The sequence below is a fragment of the Prinia subflava genome, chromosome Z (genome assembly GCF_021018805.1).
Source record: "Prinia subflava isolate CZ2003 ecotype Zambia chromosome Z, Cam_Psub_1.2, whole genome shotgun sequence".
In the NCBI taxonomy this organism is placed as follows: domain Eukaryota; kingdom Metazoa; phylum Chordata; class Aves; order Passeriformes; family Cisticolidae; genus Prinia; species Prinia subflava.
The window spans coordinates 94462686-94477186 of record NC_086283.1 but is presented as its reverse complement, the minus strand read 5'-3'; the positions used below and the strand labels follow the sequence as shown (position 1 = coordinate 94477186).

Genomic DNA, 14501 nt, shown 5'->3' with positions numbered 1-14501 from the left:
TTTCTGTATTGTGTCTTCAAAATTATTGTGGGCTGTGAGGGTCTGGTTCTGAGAGTGTTGAGTAGATGTGGATGTTGTGTAAAGATTCCTTTAAAAAAAGGGCTCTTAGTAGAAAAAATTCATGAGCTGCTGCAATTTGCATTGCCCAAAAAATAATTTCTTTTCAATAAAAGTATGTAAAACCTGGAGAACTAATTTCAATGAACTTGCTATTTTGTTTTGTTTTTTAAGGTAATCTCAGAAGAGAGGTGTTCTATTTACTGCATTTAACTTCTGTAGAATTTTTCTTACTGATCCTATATCTCACTAAAGATAAACTTCCTGGTGGTAGCAGCAACTTTTGAAGGAATGAATTTGGTTGTAATGCATCGTGTTTCAATTCATAAATGAAGTCAGCAGAACTGTAAACTCCCAAGTCTTTTATGTGTGCAGTGGTGGGAACATAAACAGCCATGATCAATGTTACTGTTCATAGAGCAGATTTAACTAAGCAGGATGGTAACAGGACTATCCATTCAACAGGTTCACAACACCTTGAGAAGCTTTGTCTGAGCTTTCATTGAACCTGCTGTTTGTGGACAGAGAAAGACGGGTGAGTGACGTGATGTTTGGAGGGCAAAGTCATCACAAAAGGAGATCTTGCTTGTTGGAGAAGGATAGGGGTCAGCAGCTCTGCCACCTTGGACTTTCAGAGGGCAGACTAGGACCTGTTTAGGGAGCTACTTTAGAGAGTCCAGGAAGGCAGAAGGAAATCCTAGCTAGAGGTGCAGGAGCAGGGTCTCCCAGGTGCTGAAAGATGAGTCGGTGGGAAAGGACAGCCTGGCTCAACAAAGAGCTCTGGTTGGAACATGGGTAGAGAGATTTTATAACCCCTGGAAGAAAGGGCAGGCAACACAGCAGGACTACAGCAGTGCGGTAGTTATGCAGGAAGTTATGCAGTTATGCTGAGGTTATGCAGGAAGAAGATCAGAAGGGCCAAAGCCCAGCTCGAACTTGATTGGAATACTGGTGGAAAAGACAACAAAAATGTTTTTGCAAATACATAGCAACAAAATGAGGGCCAGTGAGGCTCTCCATCCTTTATTGCAGAGGAAAACAATGATAAAGGGTAAAGAAAAAGCTGAAGTTAATGTCACCTTTGTCTCAGTTTATAACAGTAAGACCAGTTACCCTCAGAGTATCCAGTCCCCTGAAGTGGAAGACAGGGATGAGGTGCAAAATGAAACTCCATTTCAGGAAGAAAGGGTTAGTACTTGCTAGACCAGTTAACTGCAAGTCTGTGGACTAGATGGGATCCACTAAGGTTACTGATGAAACTGGTTGAAAGAGCTTTAAATCATTTTAACACACCAAGAAGATATTTCAAATCATTTACCAGCAGTCCTGTCTGATGGAGGAGGTGAACTACAAGTTGGCAACTGTGACACCTGTCTACAAGAAGGGTTGGAAGGTAGATCTAGGGAACTACACGTCAGCCTAACCTTGGTGCCAGAGAAGATCCTGGAGCAGCTCATCCTGCGTGCCATCATGTACAAAACAGTCAAGAGTTTTGGGGGCCAGCCAGCACAGATTTGTGGAATGTGGGTCCTGCTTGACAAACCTGCTCTCTTTTCTATGGCATCCGTAGTGGACGAGAACAGCCTGTAGCTGTTGCCTGCTTGAACTTTACTGAAGCCTTTGGCCCTGTCTCGCACTGTTCCCCTGGCGGAGGCGGCTGCTCGTGCCTTGCACAGAGCAGAGTCCCGGGTTGGAAAGGGCCGGGAGGGCCGGGCCGAGAGCGGCGGTGAATGGAGACAGCCCCGGCTGGGGCCGCCCACAGGGGCTGTCCCAGAGCTCAGGGCTGGAGCCAGCGCTGGGGAATGCGAACTGTGATAGCACAGGCACCCTCAGTTAGTTCATGTGTGACACCAAAGCTGGGTGGCAGTGCTGACCTGCTGGAGGGCAGGCAGGCTCTGCAGAGGGATCTGCACACGCTGGATCATGGCTGAGGCCAATGGGGTGAGGTTCAACAAGGCCCAGGGCTGGCTCCTGCCCTTGGCTCACAACAGCCCCAGGCAGGGCCACAGGCTGGGGCAGAGGGGCTGGAAAGGACCTGGGGGTGCTGTGCCAGCAGCTGAACATGAGGCAGCAGTGCCCAAGGGGCCAAGAAGGCCAAGGGCATCCTGGCCTGGATCAGCAGTGGTGTGGCCAGCAGGGCCAGGGCAGGGACTGTCCCCTGTGCTGGCACTGCTGAGGCCACAGCTCGAGTGCTGTGTGCAGGGCTGGGCCTCTCAAGTCAGAAAGGACGCTGAGGGGCTGGTGAGGGGTCTGAAGCACAGCTCCTGTGAGCAGCAGCTGAGAAAAGGAGGCTCAGAGGAGACCTTATCAATCTCTACACCTGCTTGAAAGGAGGATATAGCGAGGTGGGTGTTGGTCTCATCCAGCTAACTAACAAGAGGAAATGGCTACAAATTACCCTTGGGCATTAGGAAAAAATTCATCACTGCAATGGGGTCAGGTATTGGAATAGAATGCCCAGAGAAGAGGCACCATCCCTGGAAGTGTTCAAAGAACATATGGATGTGGTACCTGGTCACATGGTTTAATGGTAAAGATGGTGGTGTTGCTGGGTTAATGTTTGACTTACCAGTTTTTTCAGCCTTAATGATGCTTTGATTCTGTTCTATAACTCCATCAGAAACAGCTAATGAAAAGCTTAGTTTAGATTACTACCATAGTTTAAAATAAATTAAGTATTTCAGTAGAAACAGTAATGTTTGTAGGACTTTGGTTAAAAATGAAGCCAGAAAATCCTCACCAGGCTAAAATAGAAAGAAAGCAAACACTGAAAGAAAAAATCACTGGAAAACCAAGCAAATTGCAAAGCTTTATACACTAGCGTTTTAAGAACTGATCATTGCTTTTCGCCAGAGAAAACACGTACACACTATAAAGAACAGAGGTAGATTACATTGTTTGCTTTTCACAGCAAACAGTACCATAACTTAATCCAATTTTTGATACACAAAGGATTGAGAAGTTCACTCAACTTACTATTTCTGACCTTTTTCTTTGTCATAGATTTCAGTACTGTGAAACAGATTAATTAAATATGAAAGATGCCAATAAACTTGAAGTTACAAACATTATCATGGGACATGGTGGGGATTTTTATCTTTATTTCTGCATAGAAGAGATGCAAGAAAGACAGTAGACTTTGTAAGAAACATGCAGCTGTTTTTACTTTAAAATACAAAGTTAACAGAAATACAGAATTAGGGCACTTTAGGTACATTAAAAATAGTAGAACTGGTGATTGCTCTGTCCTGATACTTGCTCTATCTAGGAACTATCAAAAATTTTTGTTCTTTCTAGGTCTCTTTCTGGGTCCCACGTGCTGAGTTTTTTTCTGCTTAAGCTGGAATCTTCAACACCTGCCTTACTTCACTGTTATATTAATGATGCTGATATCCTCATAGGGTTTGTCCGTTTTGGGATTGACTTTGACATTTGAGATTCTCTGAACAACTTCCATTCCTTTAGTCACTCGTCCAAACACACTGTGCTTGTTGTCAAGCCATGGCTGTTTGAGAGTACAGAAAGAGAAAAGGAAAAGCTCATTAAAACTGAAAGCAGCATGTAGATAGGTACCAAACCAAAAAGAGAGTGAGTGGACATGGATACATTTGTGTGTCCAGACTGTGCAACCTAACACCCTGTAAATACTAGCATGCAGCTAACACATATTCATATGCATTTGAACTTACTTTTCAATTGCTTTCTTAAAGTTCTACAGAAGTCACATTCCACCAGTGCAGTAGCATTGCATAGTTTATTTTAAAGTGTACTCTTAGTTCACAAAAAAGTTGTAGCAGTCTCTCTATTTCATGGTATTTTCACAGAGGAATTTTAAGTGCAATACAGAATGCTACCCAACTCAATACTCATACAGTATGCTTAATTTGATTATAGGCTTTCACACAACTTAATAAACCTCAGAACTATGGGTAGATGGGTGCTTTTTAAAATTACTTAGAAGTGCTACAAGAATGCAGTTTTTGTAAGTATTACTTTTAAGGATTTGGTTTTTATGTCTTGGATTCACATACCAAAATTTCTACTGTTGGCTCTGAACTTTTACACAGATCAAATGAAACTTTCAAACCTCAAGACTTGCTTCTTGATATAGCTACAATTAGGCAATATTACACAGACATCCTGGCACCATATCCAAACCCCAAACAATCTAAGCAATACCTAGGTTTCCATCAAGTCTAAATCAGTGTTATTAACACAAGATACTCTAGTAATACATAATTGCAAACATGCCTAGGAATTTTATACCACTCACTCCATTTAAAGGCAAAAGGCTTCTTGATCAAAAGTGATGGAAAAATATTTTTATCTCCTAAGGGAGAGTTTCAGTGAAGCCTACACACTACACATCATGTGCATCATTTACTTGTAAAGTAAGTAGTAGTGTGTTCCTTTCTCCATGGGAAAAAAAAAAAGTCATTTTTTTACTATGTAGGTAGCTTCTCAGGCCTTAAATTGAGCTTTTAAGTGCTACTTACCGTTGGCACTACTGTTATAAAAAACTGGGATCCATTGGTATTTGGTCCTGCATTAGCCATGCTGAGTGTGTATGGTCTGTCGTGTCGTAAAGTTGAATGAAACTCATCTTCAAATTCTCCTCCCCAAATACTTTCACCTCCCATTCCTGTACCAGTTGGGTCACCAGTCTGAATCATGAAACCCTGCACAGAAATTGTATGTTATCACATGATTGCACAGAATACATAACCAGTAGTGTTACATGCTAGGTGACATTTTTCCAAACTTCAAACCTTTTGACAAAATATGTTAAAATGTTTTGTGTAAGGGCGAAAGCATTTAAGGCTTTTTAAAGTGTCTGTCAAGTACTTGTGAAAAAGCAAGGTTACCTGCTATTCCTGCTAGTGAAGGACAGGAACCTGACTATCTCTACCTTTTGCAAATTCTTGGGCTCTATCACTTGATTCTGGTGCGACAGAAATAAGAAACCTTACAAGAAAGGCCTTCTGGCATGAAGCAATGTTTAAATTCAGGCAGGAGAGCTGAATTCATCTTTCAATTTTTAGTTTTCTGCTGCTAATCAGTTGCAGAAAAACTACTGCAACTATAGTAAGTGCTAAAGCTGTTAAGAACATCAGAGTTGTTAAGAATTTACAAGAAACCCTAAAGCCAGTCCAACAATCCTGTGTGCACAAGGGAAAGGGAAATGTTACCAGAGGACTGACCACCAGAGTACATTATGTAAACTGTAATTGTAAATTTACAAAAAATTAGCATGTTGCAAGTTACCTTGATGATACGGTGAATGATGTGTCCATTGTAGTAACCATTCCTGCTGTGCACACAGAAGTTTTCCACTGTTTTGGGGCACCTAAAATTATGTAACAGAAAACACAGGCTATAATATTATTTATCTGGTGACAAGGCCATAAAGATTTCAGCTGAGACTAAGACCCTATTGTGCTGTGCCACCATCATCATTCTTTTCCAAGATCTATGCAAACAGCACTGCCATACAATACAGAGCTTACACAGAAGAGTACCATGACCTGTCCAAGAATAAAAGAAAGGAATACCCTCCCTGAACCAATAACTAAATGAACCCAAATACAATTTCAAAAACTCCTGTGCTCCAGATTGTTATTTAGACCTATTTTTACCTTACTTTATTTTTGTTTCTTAAGAGTCACATTTCTACCTTGGCATATTAAGAAACTGTCAGGAAACAAAGGTAGTAGAAAAGGGGAAAGAAAAGAATTATTTCTAGCATGAGATAAGTCTTGGATACTGCAACCACAAGAAACAGAAGAAAGAAACAAAACCAAACAACAGGAAAAAACAGCCAGTACATACTCAACAGGAAAAAGCTTGATATGGATATCTCCCATGCTTGTGTGGATGATGGCACTGTCTGACACTCTTTTGGGACCTTCTGCCTGAGTGGCTGCCATCACCTCTTCTTTAGAAGGTTTCTCATTAAACACATCTCTGTCAGAATCTGCACTCTTCGTGTCTTCTGGTTCACGTTTAGTAAACTGAAGCACAAAAGAACAGGTTTTTCCTTTTTTCCTCTTAAAATTCACACTGCTCTGCACCCAACACATCAGTATAATTACTTAACCTGCTGAACACTCAGTTCAATCTAAACAGTACAAGGACAATTCATAGACAGTCTATCCCTGCACTGCTGTGTTGTATGCCAGCATTTTCACAGTCACAAATTCCAGTAAAACTACATGCAAATCCAAGTAACTTTTAATAAGCTAAACCTTCAAACTTTCCCTTTTACAAAAGAAGTCTGCATTAGTTCAGTATCTTTTCTTTAAAATGAGGTGGAGAATACCAGGCTGTTCTGCTATACTCAGACAAAACTGGCTTTGCATCAAAAGGATTAGTTGTGCTACCAAGTTAAAATAAATCCTTTTATTCCAACACTGCATTAATATAAAACTCTAGAAACCCATCAAATTTAAGGCATAACAGACAGGCTGCTCTCTAACTTCTATGGCTATGGCCTCTCAAATCAGCTACTAACCACTCTGAAATTGCTTGTCTGTTTGGTTCTATCTCACTTAAAAACTCAACTGTGAACAGGAAGATGAATTCTTCTTTCTTGGTTGCCTACAATATCTTTAGTATTACCAAGCCCTGATTCTGAATTTTTTTCCTATTATATTTCTTTATGTATACAGTTACTTACTGTTTCTTTACAAAATCTGGTTAGTTTTTTAAATGTTCTTACTTAGGTTTTTTTCCAACAAGAACAAAAGGATCTTCTTGGAGGAATAAAAATTTATGAAAAAAACACAGCTATTTCTAGTTAATGTATAGATAGTTCAAGACAAAAATTCTAAATACACTTGCAATATAAAGGGACTCTTTTGTAAAAGCTGCACTTGCAACTACAAAAAGGACGAGAAACATGCAAAGAAAGAAACAAAAATAATGTAGAGAAATCAATACAAGAACGGAGGTATTCAAATAAGAGCCACACACACACCATGTAAAATCTGTTTTTTTTGAAAGCTGTGCAGATTACTGTTGGATCTGCCTGAATATTCTGGAGAACAGGATTTTCAGATGCCTTCATCTCTATAGTGATTGCTGCTCGGTGTTTCTTTGCCACTCCTTGGAACAAAGCCAGTTGCATCATTCTGATGTTCTCTTGTTTTCCCAAGATACGAATACACCTGAAGTACAATAAGTAAAGAGGTGTAATGTTCAGCTGCTCACAGCAGAGAATGTCTCCTTTTTGACTCTTAAGATTCAGAGCAAAATTTCAAAATCATCTCAAAATCGTTAACTAATTATTCTTATGATGTTTCTCTATTTAAACTTACTACCTTAATTTATCAGTCAGCCTTCTTATGCAATAAAATCCCAAATAAATGATCCACTTTTACTCACATTATCCCATCCTGTTAGCCAGAGATTAATTGACTAATCACACATTTTGATGTGTAATTAGTGTGCTTGCCATGTTTCCACCTCATTTGTCTAAACTCTAATCTGCAGTGACTCTTTCTAAAGAATGGGAGTACCTTCTCTACAGTGTAATGTAAGGCTCTCAAATAACAACACAAAAAGATTAGACACCTGCACAGCCACATCAAGTTTTAAATATGCTCTAAGTTTGACTGAATAAAGACTTTAAAACAGAAGTTTATCTCGATGTGTGTCACTGGAACTTACCTGTTAGTCTCTACATTTATGACCTTAATGCCCAACATTGTTCCATAGAGGACGAAGTGTCCAGTTTCATCAAAAATTATATTAATTAATCTTACTGCATCCACTTTCTCCAGCTCACGCTCAACTGCCATACGTCGGCCAAACTCCATGTCAGGCAGTTGTTGCCTCATCTGCTGAAGTTCAGTAAACATCTACAAAAAAAACAACCCAGCACTACTATATTAACATATTTTAAACCTTTTATCCAGTAAAACACTGATTCACATGTTTAGAAAATACAGAATTCAAGTGAGATTACTCCACTCAAACTTAACTGAAGGATCTAAGTAAATACAAATAATACTGCCTTCACTTTAGTGATACAACAGGCATGTTGTAGGACTAGGCTTAAGCACGTGAAAGTGTGCAGTTGTCCATCAAATTCCTTAGAAGATGACAAATTCAATTCTTTATTATGATGTTATTTGCAATGGGCATTTTCCACCACCTTCCCCAACGGCTTTCTAGTAAAATGTAATCAACAGCATGAAAATACAAATGAAAATCAACAACCCTATTTCACTGTGCAGGTAAACCGGTAAGAATTCATTTTGTGGCAAAGGAAGCTAAGAGACAAGCAAGAGAACACAGGAGGCCTTTTCTGCAAGAAAAATATAGGAAGGAAGCTTGCATTTAGAAAGGAAGCTTGCCTTTAGATATAAATGATAGCTTAGGTGAATGTGCTGGCAGACAAATTCAAGTAAGTAGAGAAAACATTTCAAAAAAGGAGAAACAAGACAAAACTCACACTCAGAGATTCGTCAAAGACTCTCATGAGCTTTCCCGTCAGAAAACGAAAAATTCTAACTTTTCTGTCAGACCCAAGAGTGGCCATTTTCTTGCCATCAGGTGAAAAACTGATACTGGATGGGTAAGCCTTGCATTTAGCAAACTCATACAGATCAGTATCCGTTTTGTACTCCCAGCTGACATTCTTGGGGAATTTATATTCATGAGGAGTGCCCGTCCAGTACTCGATCATTCCGGACTTGTCGGCAGACACAACTGCTTTGTAGACAGGGTTCAGGCGTATCTGAGTAAGGGGGGACATGTGGAGCTTATCAAAGACATGGAGTGGCTGGTTATTCCCCCGCCCATCATAGATGAATATTTTTCCTGTGCTTTTTTCAGATGTTGCAACAGAAGATATGGCATCTCCAGGGCAATAGACCCACTCACACTGGCCAGGGTGGTAGCTGCAACAAAGGGTGGAAAGGAAAAAAAAATTAAAAATAAATAAGTAATGGTTTTATTTAGGAAAGAGCCAAGTTACGCTGTGAACTTGAAATCAAACATTGGAAGCAAATTTTAAACTTTATTTTTAGTTTTTGCTAAAACTTTATAGTTTTGCTAATATATATCTGCTAATATTTAGCATATTTTAGGCAAGCTTTACCAAGAAATACCATTCAGTGGATGATTACCAGTTTCTGTTCCTTCCACATTGTTTTGTAAAGAGTCAAAGTAGAAAGTGGGTAAAAAGGAAGAATTTGGAAAGAAATCCAGAAAAAAAGCCCAAGTGGCATTAATAAATAGTACTCAACTTATATGAGTCAATACCATTTCTATATCCATCTGTTAAGTGTGTAATGACTCAGTAGAAATGAAGACAGCTGCGCCTCTGCCATACATTTATGGAGAAGTTGAACTTGATCTTGCCAGAAAAGAATCCACAAACTCACAAAATCCCCAAGAAGTGATACAAACAAAATTAAGACAATCTCCCTATATTCAATAAGGGTTGTGAGTGCCTTTAAAAATAACTAATTTGCTACTTGCAAAAGCATAATCTATAAATAAAAGAAGTCAGAGATATAGTCAATAATATAAGTTATGTTTGTTTTAAAGTCTGTAAGCAAAGATCCTGAAATCTAGAATTCAAACAAAATGGCAAACATCAAAAAGATTAGTCTCCATAAGAAACTCATGTTGATTGTCCTTTCACAAATCAACCTAACAGATGCTGAAGGACTGATGATATTCTGACATTACGACAGAAACCAATAATTGGATCTTCAATGTCTGTCAATAAAGAGAAACAAACACTTTATCTCAGGTTCATTTGTACAGAGCCACAGTGTACAGATCACTTAGAACAGGAAAGCTCTGAAGATCAGGGGTGCTTTTCTGAACATTATTTTCTTTTTTCTGGAATTTTACCAATTATGTAGTAACAGTACAGTGCTGCTATGTCAAAAATAATAGCAAAACCAAAAAGACTAAGCCAAACTGGAAGTTTTCCAGAACAGACAGTGAAGAGGGGGTCAAATCCTATAGGTGAAGTACAATATCTGGAGGATGATACTAAAACCATAACAAACAAAGGAGATAGCATATGCTTTTATTAAATGTTCCTGTGTAAAAGCTTTTCCCTAGACTGCATTCTTCTATTCAGTTTCTAAATTAACCAATACACCATAGACTATGAAGAATATGTTTTCCAATTCTAAAAGGCTTGCAGAGAAATCAGTATTTCTATTGTTCTTGATGTAGCATTCATTGATCCTCCAGCCCTTCAAATCCACCCTTTTAATAGCGTGAGACTTGTTTTTCTTTGGTATTGTTATAATTCCAGCAACATCCATTCCTGCTTCTCCCAGATCCTTTAGCTACATACTGTGTAACTACAGAAATGCTACAATAGTAAGGAAAACAACAATATTGCTTCTAGCAGAAAAAGGAAATTGTATCCCTCTGACAATTGAGACAATACATACAGGCTGAATCCCTTCTCTAATGGAACTACTAATAGTAGATTGGAATTTTTAAAATCAGTGCCAAACAGAAAGAAATTATGCCTAACTAAACATCTGAAGAAACCCCACATCTTTGTGCATAGTATTTAACACCGAGGAAATCCTTTCCCACTGCTCTCTTTTACTGCTGCAGCAGTATTTCTTCTATTCAGTCAGGCAGCCTCCTGATGTTGGATTAATTTCAGACAATGCAGTTTATTCAGCTTGATCTGACTGGGTCATGGAGGAAGGGGAAGAACTCAAGAACCCCAAATTACTGAGTTACTTTTAGCAAAACAACCCCCACTGATAATCCCAAATGAACACTTCAGAGAACTAAGTAACTTACCCAAGTTTCAGCATGTTGATCATGTCAAAGTTGACTACATCAAACACCTTCATTGCTTTGTCATCTCCAACTGAACAGAATAATGCCCCCTCTGAACTAACAGCAATACTCTCAATAACACCTGTGAATTAAGTTGAGATACTATTAAGAAATAGGAAGGACATCCTTCATTTCAGTACTACATAGGGAAAACCTGTTTACCAACTGTTTAAACCTGTTTCCCAACTGTTTTGTCACCTTTTCCATTTAAAACTTAAAACTACCTGACTTCAATGAAATATTATTTAAAAAAAATAAAATTCACAAAACAACACTTCATAGCCTATTAGTGTTTAGACTCAGGTACGTGATAATGATCAATTTACCAAAAAACGTAGTAAATTATTATAATGGTAGCAAGTTTAGTTTAAAATGTTCATTTTAGAAAACTGAGAACATTATGATACAGTAACCATCATGGGCTCCTCAGCTTGCATCTCTCAACAGGGTAAAAGCAGCAGAACTCTACAGACTATTACACCCACGATACTCAAAACTACTCTGCAACTGAGCCTTCCATAAAGTTCTTACAATGCTGATTTTTGCATGGTAGGTTTTGTTCTCATACAAAAAGCTGGTAGTTAAGATCAAAAGCAGTCTTTAACACTCCTTGTAACTCTAAAAGAAAACAGTACTTTTACTATCTATTATTAAATATTTTTCTTACTGTAACATTCTGCATATCAAACTGTATTTTTTTCCTTCAGGCATATCACAATTTCTAATACCGTTGAGAACAGCATTCTCTGTCCAGCCTATTTAATGCTTAGCATAGTGTTGAAAAGCTTTGTGTACTCATTAGCTCAGAAAATTTGGCTAAAGTTTCTCTTAACTGCAACACATCTGATAATTACAACGATAATGCAGAATTTACTCTACAGTTCCAGTAATTCCAGATCGAAATAGCTGCTTTTTTCCCAGACTGCAAAGGGAAAAAACAAGACGTACCCTTATTTAAAGTAACATATTTTTAAACTTTTGTGGATTTTATGAACACTTTTGTGTATTTTGTTCACTGATGACCCAGATAATTGTTCCCACAAGCAGGGCACAAGGCAATTGAAAGGCTGTAGAGGATCTGTGCAAGCAGAGTCCCACATGTTTCATTTTCATCCTATCCCTGCTAGAGCTTGAGGGGAAAATGTAACAGGACAGAGGAATAAAAGGAAGATGGTAGGCATCATTTAATCTCTGACTGCACTAAAGGAACCCCTGAATTTTTCTCTCTATTTGCACTTCCTCATTAAAAAAAAAAGCAAGGGAGAGGAAAAAGTGAGGTCTTTTAGACAAGAAAGAGCAACTTCTCACCCAAGTGACTTCGGAAGTGTTTAACAAACTCAATCCCTTCTTCTATTTTCTTCCAGAATTTGACATGTCCATCATGACTGGCTGTTATGATAAAATCTGTCCTATAATTACAAAAGAAATATAAAAACAAGAACACAGATGCACAAATTATGCACTTTCCCACTGGTCAGTAATTTGTACTAGAATTAACACTGTGTAGAGAATGAAACCTCAAGAAATTACTGCGACAGTCTTTCTGAATGGGTACTGTAACTCTTGGAAAAACCAAACAGGTATTTTAGTGCATTCTGGATTAATATATGAAAATTCACAGCCTAAACTGAAGAAACGTTATCCTTTTTGAATATGTAAATATAACTCTTATTTTGAGTCTGGTTTCATGTTAGTTACTATGTGTGCACGTGTGTGTGATCTCTGCAGCTCTGGTGAATGATATTTTGTCAGAGAGAGAATGCAAATCATAACCCTGTGTTTCTTGCATATTTTAACAAGGACTTTAAGACCCTTCTTTAGCCTATAAAAACAACTTTTATCCTGCTTCTAGGTAAGCCAACTAGTTTTTAATAAAACCCCACCACCCTTTAAAAAGCACCTCAGAACACTGTAACTTTCCATTACAAAACTTTACAATGGAAACTTGTTAGCAGACACAAAAATACACCCCAGATGAAGAAACATGATGGAAAACAAGAATACTTACTTGGTACATGCCACGTGTGTAATAACATCTCTGTGCATGTAACTGCGCTCATACATCGAAGCCGATGGGAGATTTTCAAGGTAAACATGCTCGAACTCAAGAACTACACGGAGTAAAAACAAAAATCTGATTTTTCTTTTCCCCACGTTACATCTACGTTCTGCTCGCTGTTACTTATCCTTGCATTGCTTACTCATACTTTAGTCAAAAACGCTCAGAAAAGCTTTTAGCTCTGGCTAAAAGACTTACACCTTCTGTGGACTAAAGGCACTCAAATGCTGCTTTAACTCATATTGGTCTTCCCTTTCAAAGCAACTGTTACTGTAACTGCCTTATTGTTTCCAAAAAACCAGAGTCAATTAACAGCTTTTAAGTTACTGCCAGAAAACAGAAGGTCATCTGAACCTCGTTTCATTCAAAAACCAAGTGAACCCCTGTTGTTTTTACGAGATTTGTGGTCCCACACAGGTCCTAAATCCTAAGTGCTGGTGCCCACCTATTTCATTGTTTTACTAGCTGACCTAAAATAATACGATTTTGAGTTTTGTTTCTGAATTTTAGACTCTGTGTTTTCGTTAACACCTGTGCAATGCTATTTTTTCACTGAAATTGCATGTTTACATCTGCTGAACTATGGTTTCTTTACTTAAAGAAAACTTGAAGTGGTACCCAGAGAGCTGGGAGTTGCTGCACACATCAATGCCACGTGCCAAAATACAGCCTGGAAGCTCCTCTTGCTGCTCCAGCTCAGGGCAGAGGTCTGAGAGATGGATTAACTCCACATCTGTAAACAGCACAGCTTCAGCCTGCACAGCAGGGCTTTTGGCCTGAACGTGTCCTCAGGACGAAGCATAAGTCTCAGAACGTTAAGGGGCTAGACTATGCCTTAAATACTACCTAGTCCCAAGCCCCCTCCTACTAGACTAAGTTGCTCAAAGTCTTATTCAGCCTAGCTTGAACACTGCCAGGGTTGTAGCACCCAAAAAAACACTGGGCAACCTGTGCCAGTACCTCACAGTAAACAATTTTTTTCTTCATAGCTAACCTGAATTTCTCCTCTTTCAGTTTGCAGCAATTACTCTTGGAGCTACTACTACAGTTCCTGTCAAAGAGTCCGTCTCCAGCTTCTTTCCAAGTTAAGTCCTTCTGGATACTGGAAGCCTGCTATGAGATCTTCACAGAACCTCCTCTTCTTCAGGCTCAACAACCACAACTTTCTCAGCACCTGGCACCCCAGCCCTGTAATTCCGCACCCGACAGTTTCCGCCCAGCTTGCCTGTTTTATACACGAGACTTCAGGACACTTTTATACACGAGACACAGCCTCAGGACACGGCTCCCGACAGCTGCCCTCACCGCGCGGCCGCTCCCGCCCGGCGGGGCCTGTGGGCGACCCCACCGCCCGACCCCGGTCGGACCAGAGCTCCGCTCCTTCCCTCACCTCTCCTCTTCTTCGCCTGCGCGGCCTCCCCCGGGAGCGGCCCGACCCAGCGCTCCTCCTCATCCTCCTCGTCCGCCGCGTCCCCGCCGCCCGCCTCCTCCGCCTTTCGCTTGCGCTCGGGGTCGCCGGACGCCATGCTGCCGACGTCACTGCCGCGCGCCGGGC

At 39.7% G+C, this 14501-nt stretch overlaps 1 protein-coding gene across 1 annotated transcript; it reads right to left on the bottom strand.

Annotated features, from left to right (window-relative positions):
- Nucleotides 1–3125: 3125 nt before the first annotated feature.
- On the bottom strand, nucleotides 3126–14500 carry PPWD1 (peptidylprolyl isomerase domain and WD repeat containing 1). Its single transcript, XM_063422370.1, has 11 exons — nucleotides 14337–14500; nucleotides 12896–12998; nucleotides 12196–12296; nucleotides 10849–10969; nucleotides 8513–8960; nucleotides 7726–7916; nucleotides 7034–7223; nucleotides 5887–6068; nucleotides 5323–5404; nucleotides 4554–4736; nucleotides 3126–3562 (listed from the first exon to the last, which is right to left on the bottom strand). Exons 1-11 carry the CDS (start codon nucleotides 14470–14472, stop codon nucleotides 3419–3421), a joined length of 1881 nt encoding a protein of 626 aa, XP_063278440.1. The 5' UTR covers nucleotides 14473–14500; the 3' UTR covers nucleotides 3126–3418.
- Nucleotide 14501: the final 1 nt, after the last annotated feature.

Coding starts and splice junctions, on each gene's coding strand:
- PPWD1 (XM_063422370.1), bottom strand. CDS start 14,472: ATGGCGTCCGGCGACCCCGAGCGCAAGCGAAAGGCGGAGGAGGCGGGC. Junction 12,297..12,895: donor ACACACGTGGCATGTACCAA/GTAAGTATTCTT, acceptor TTGTAATTATAG/GACAGATTTTATCATAACAG. Junction 8,961..10,848: donor ATCAACATGCTGAAACTTGG/GTAAGTTACTTA, acceptor CCTTTGTTGCAG/CTACCACCCTGGCCAGTGTG.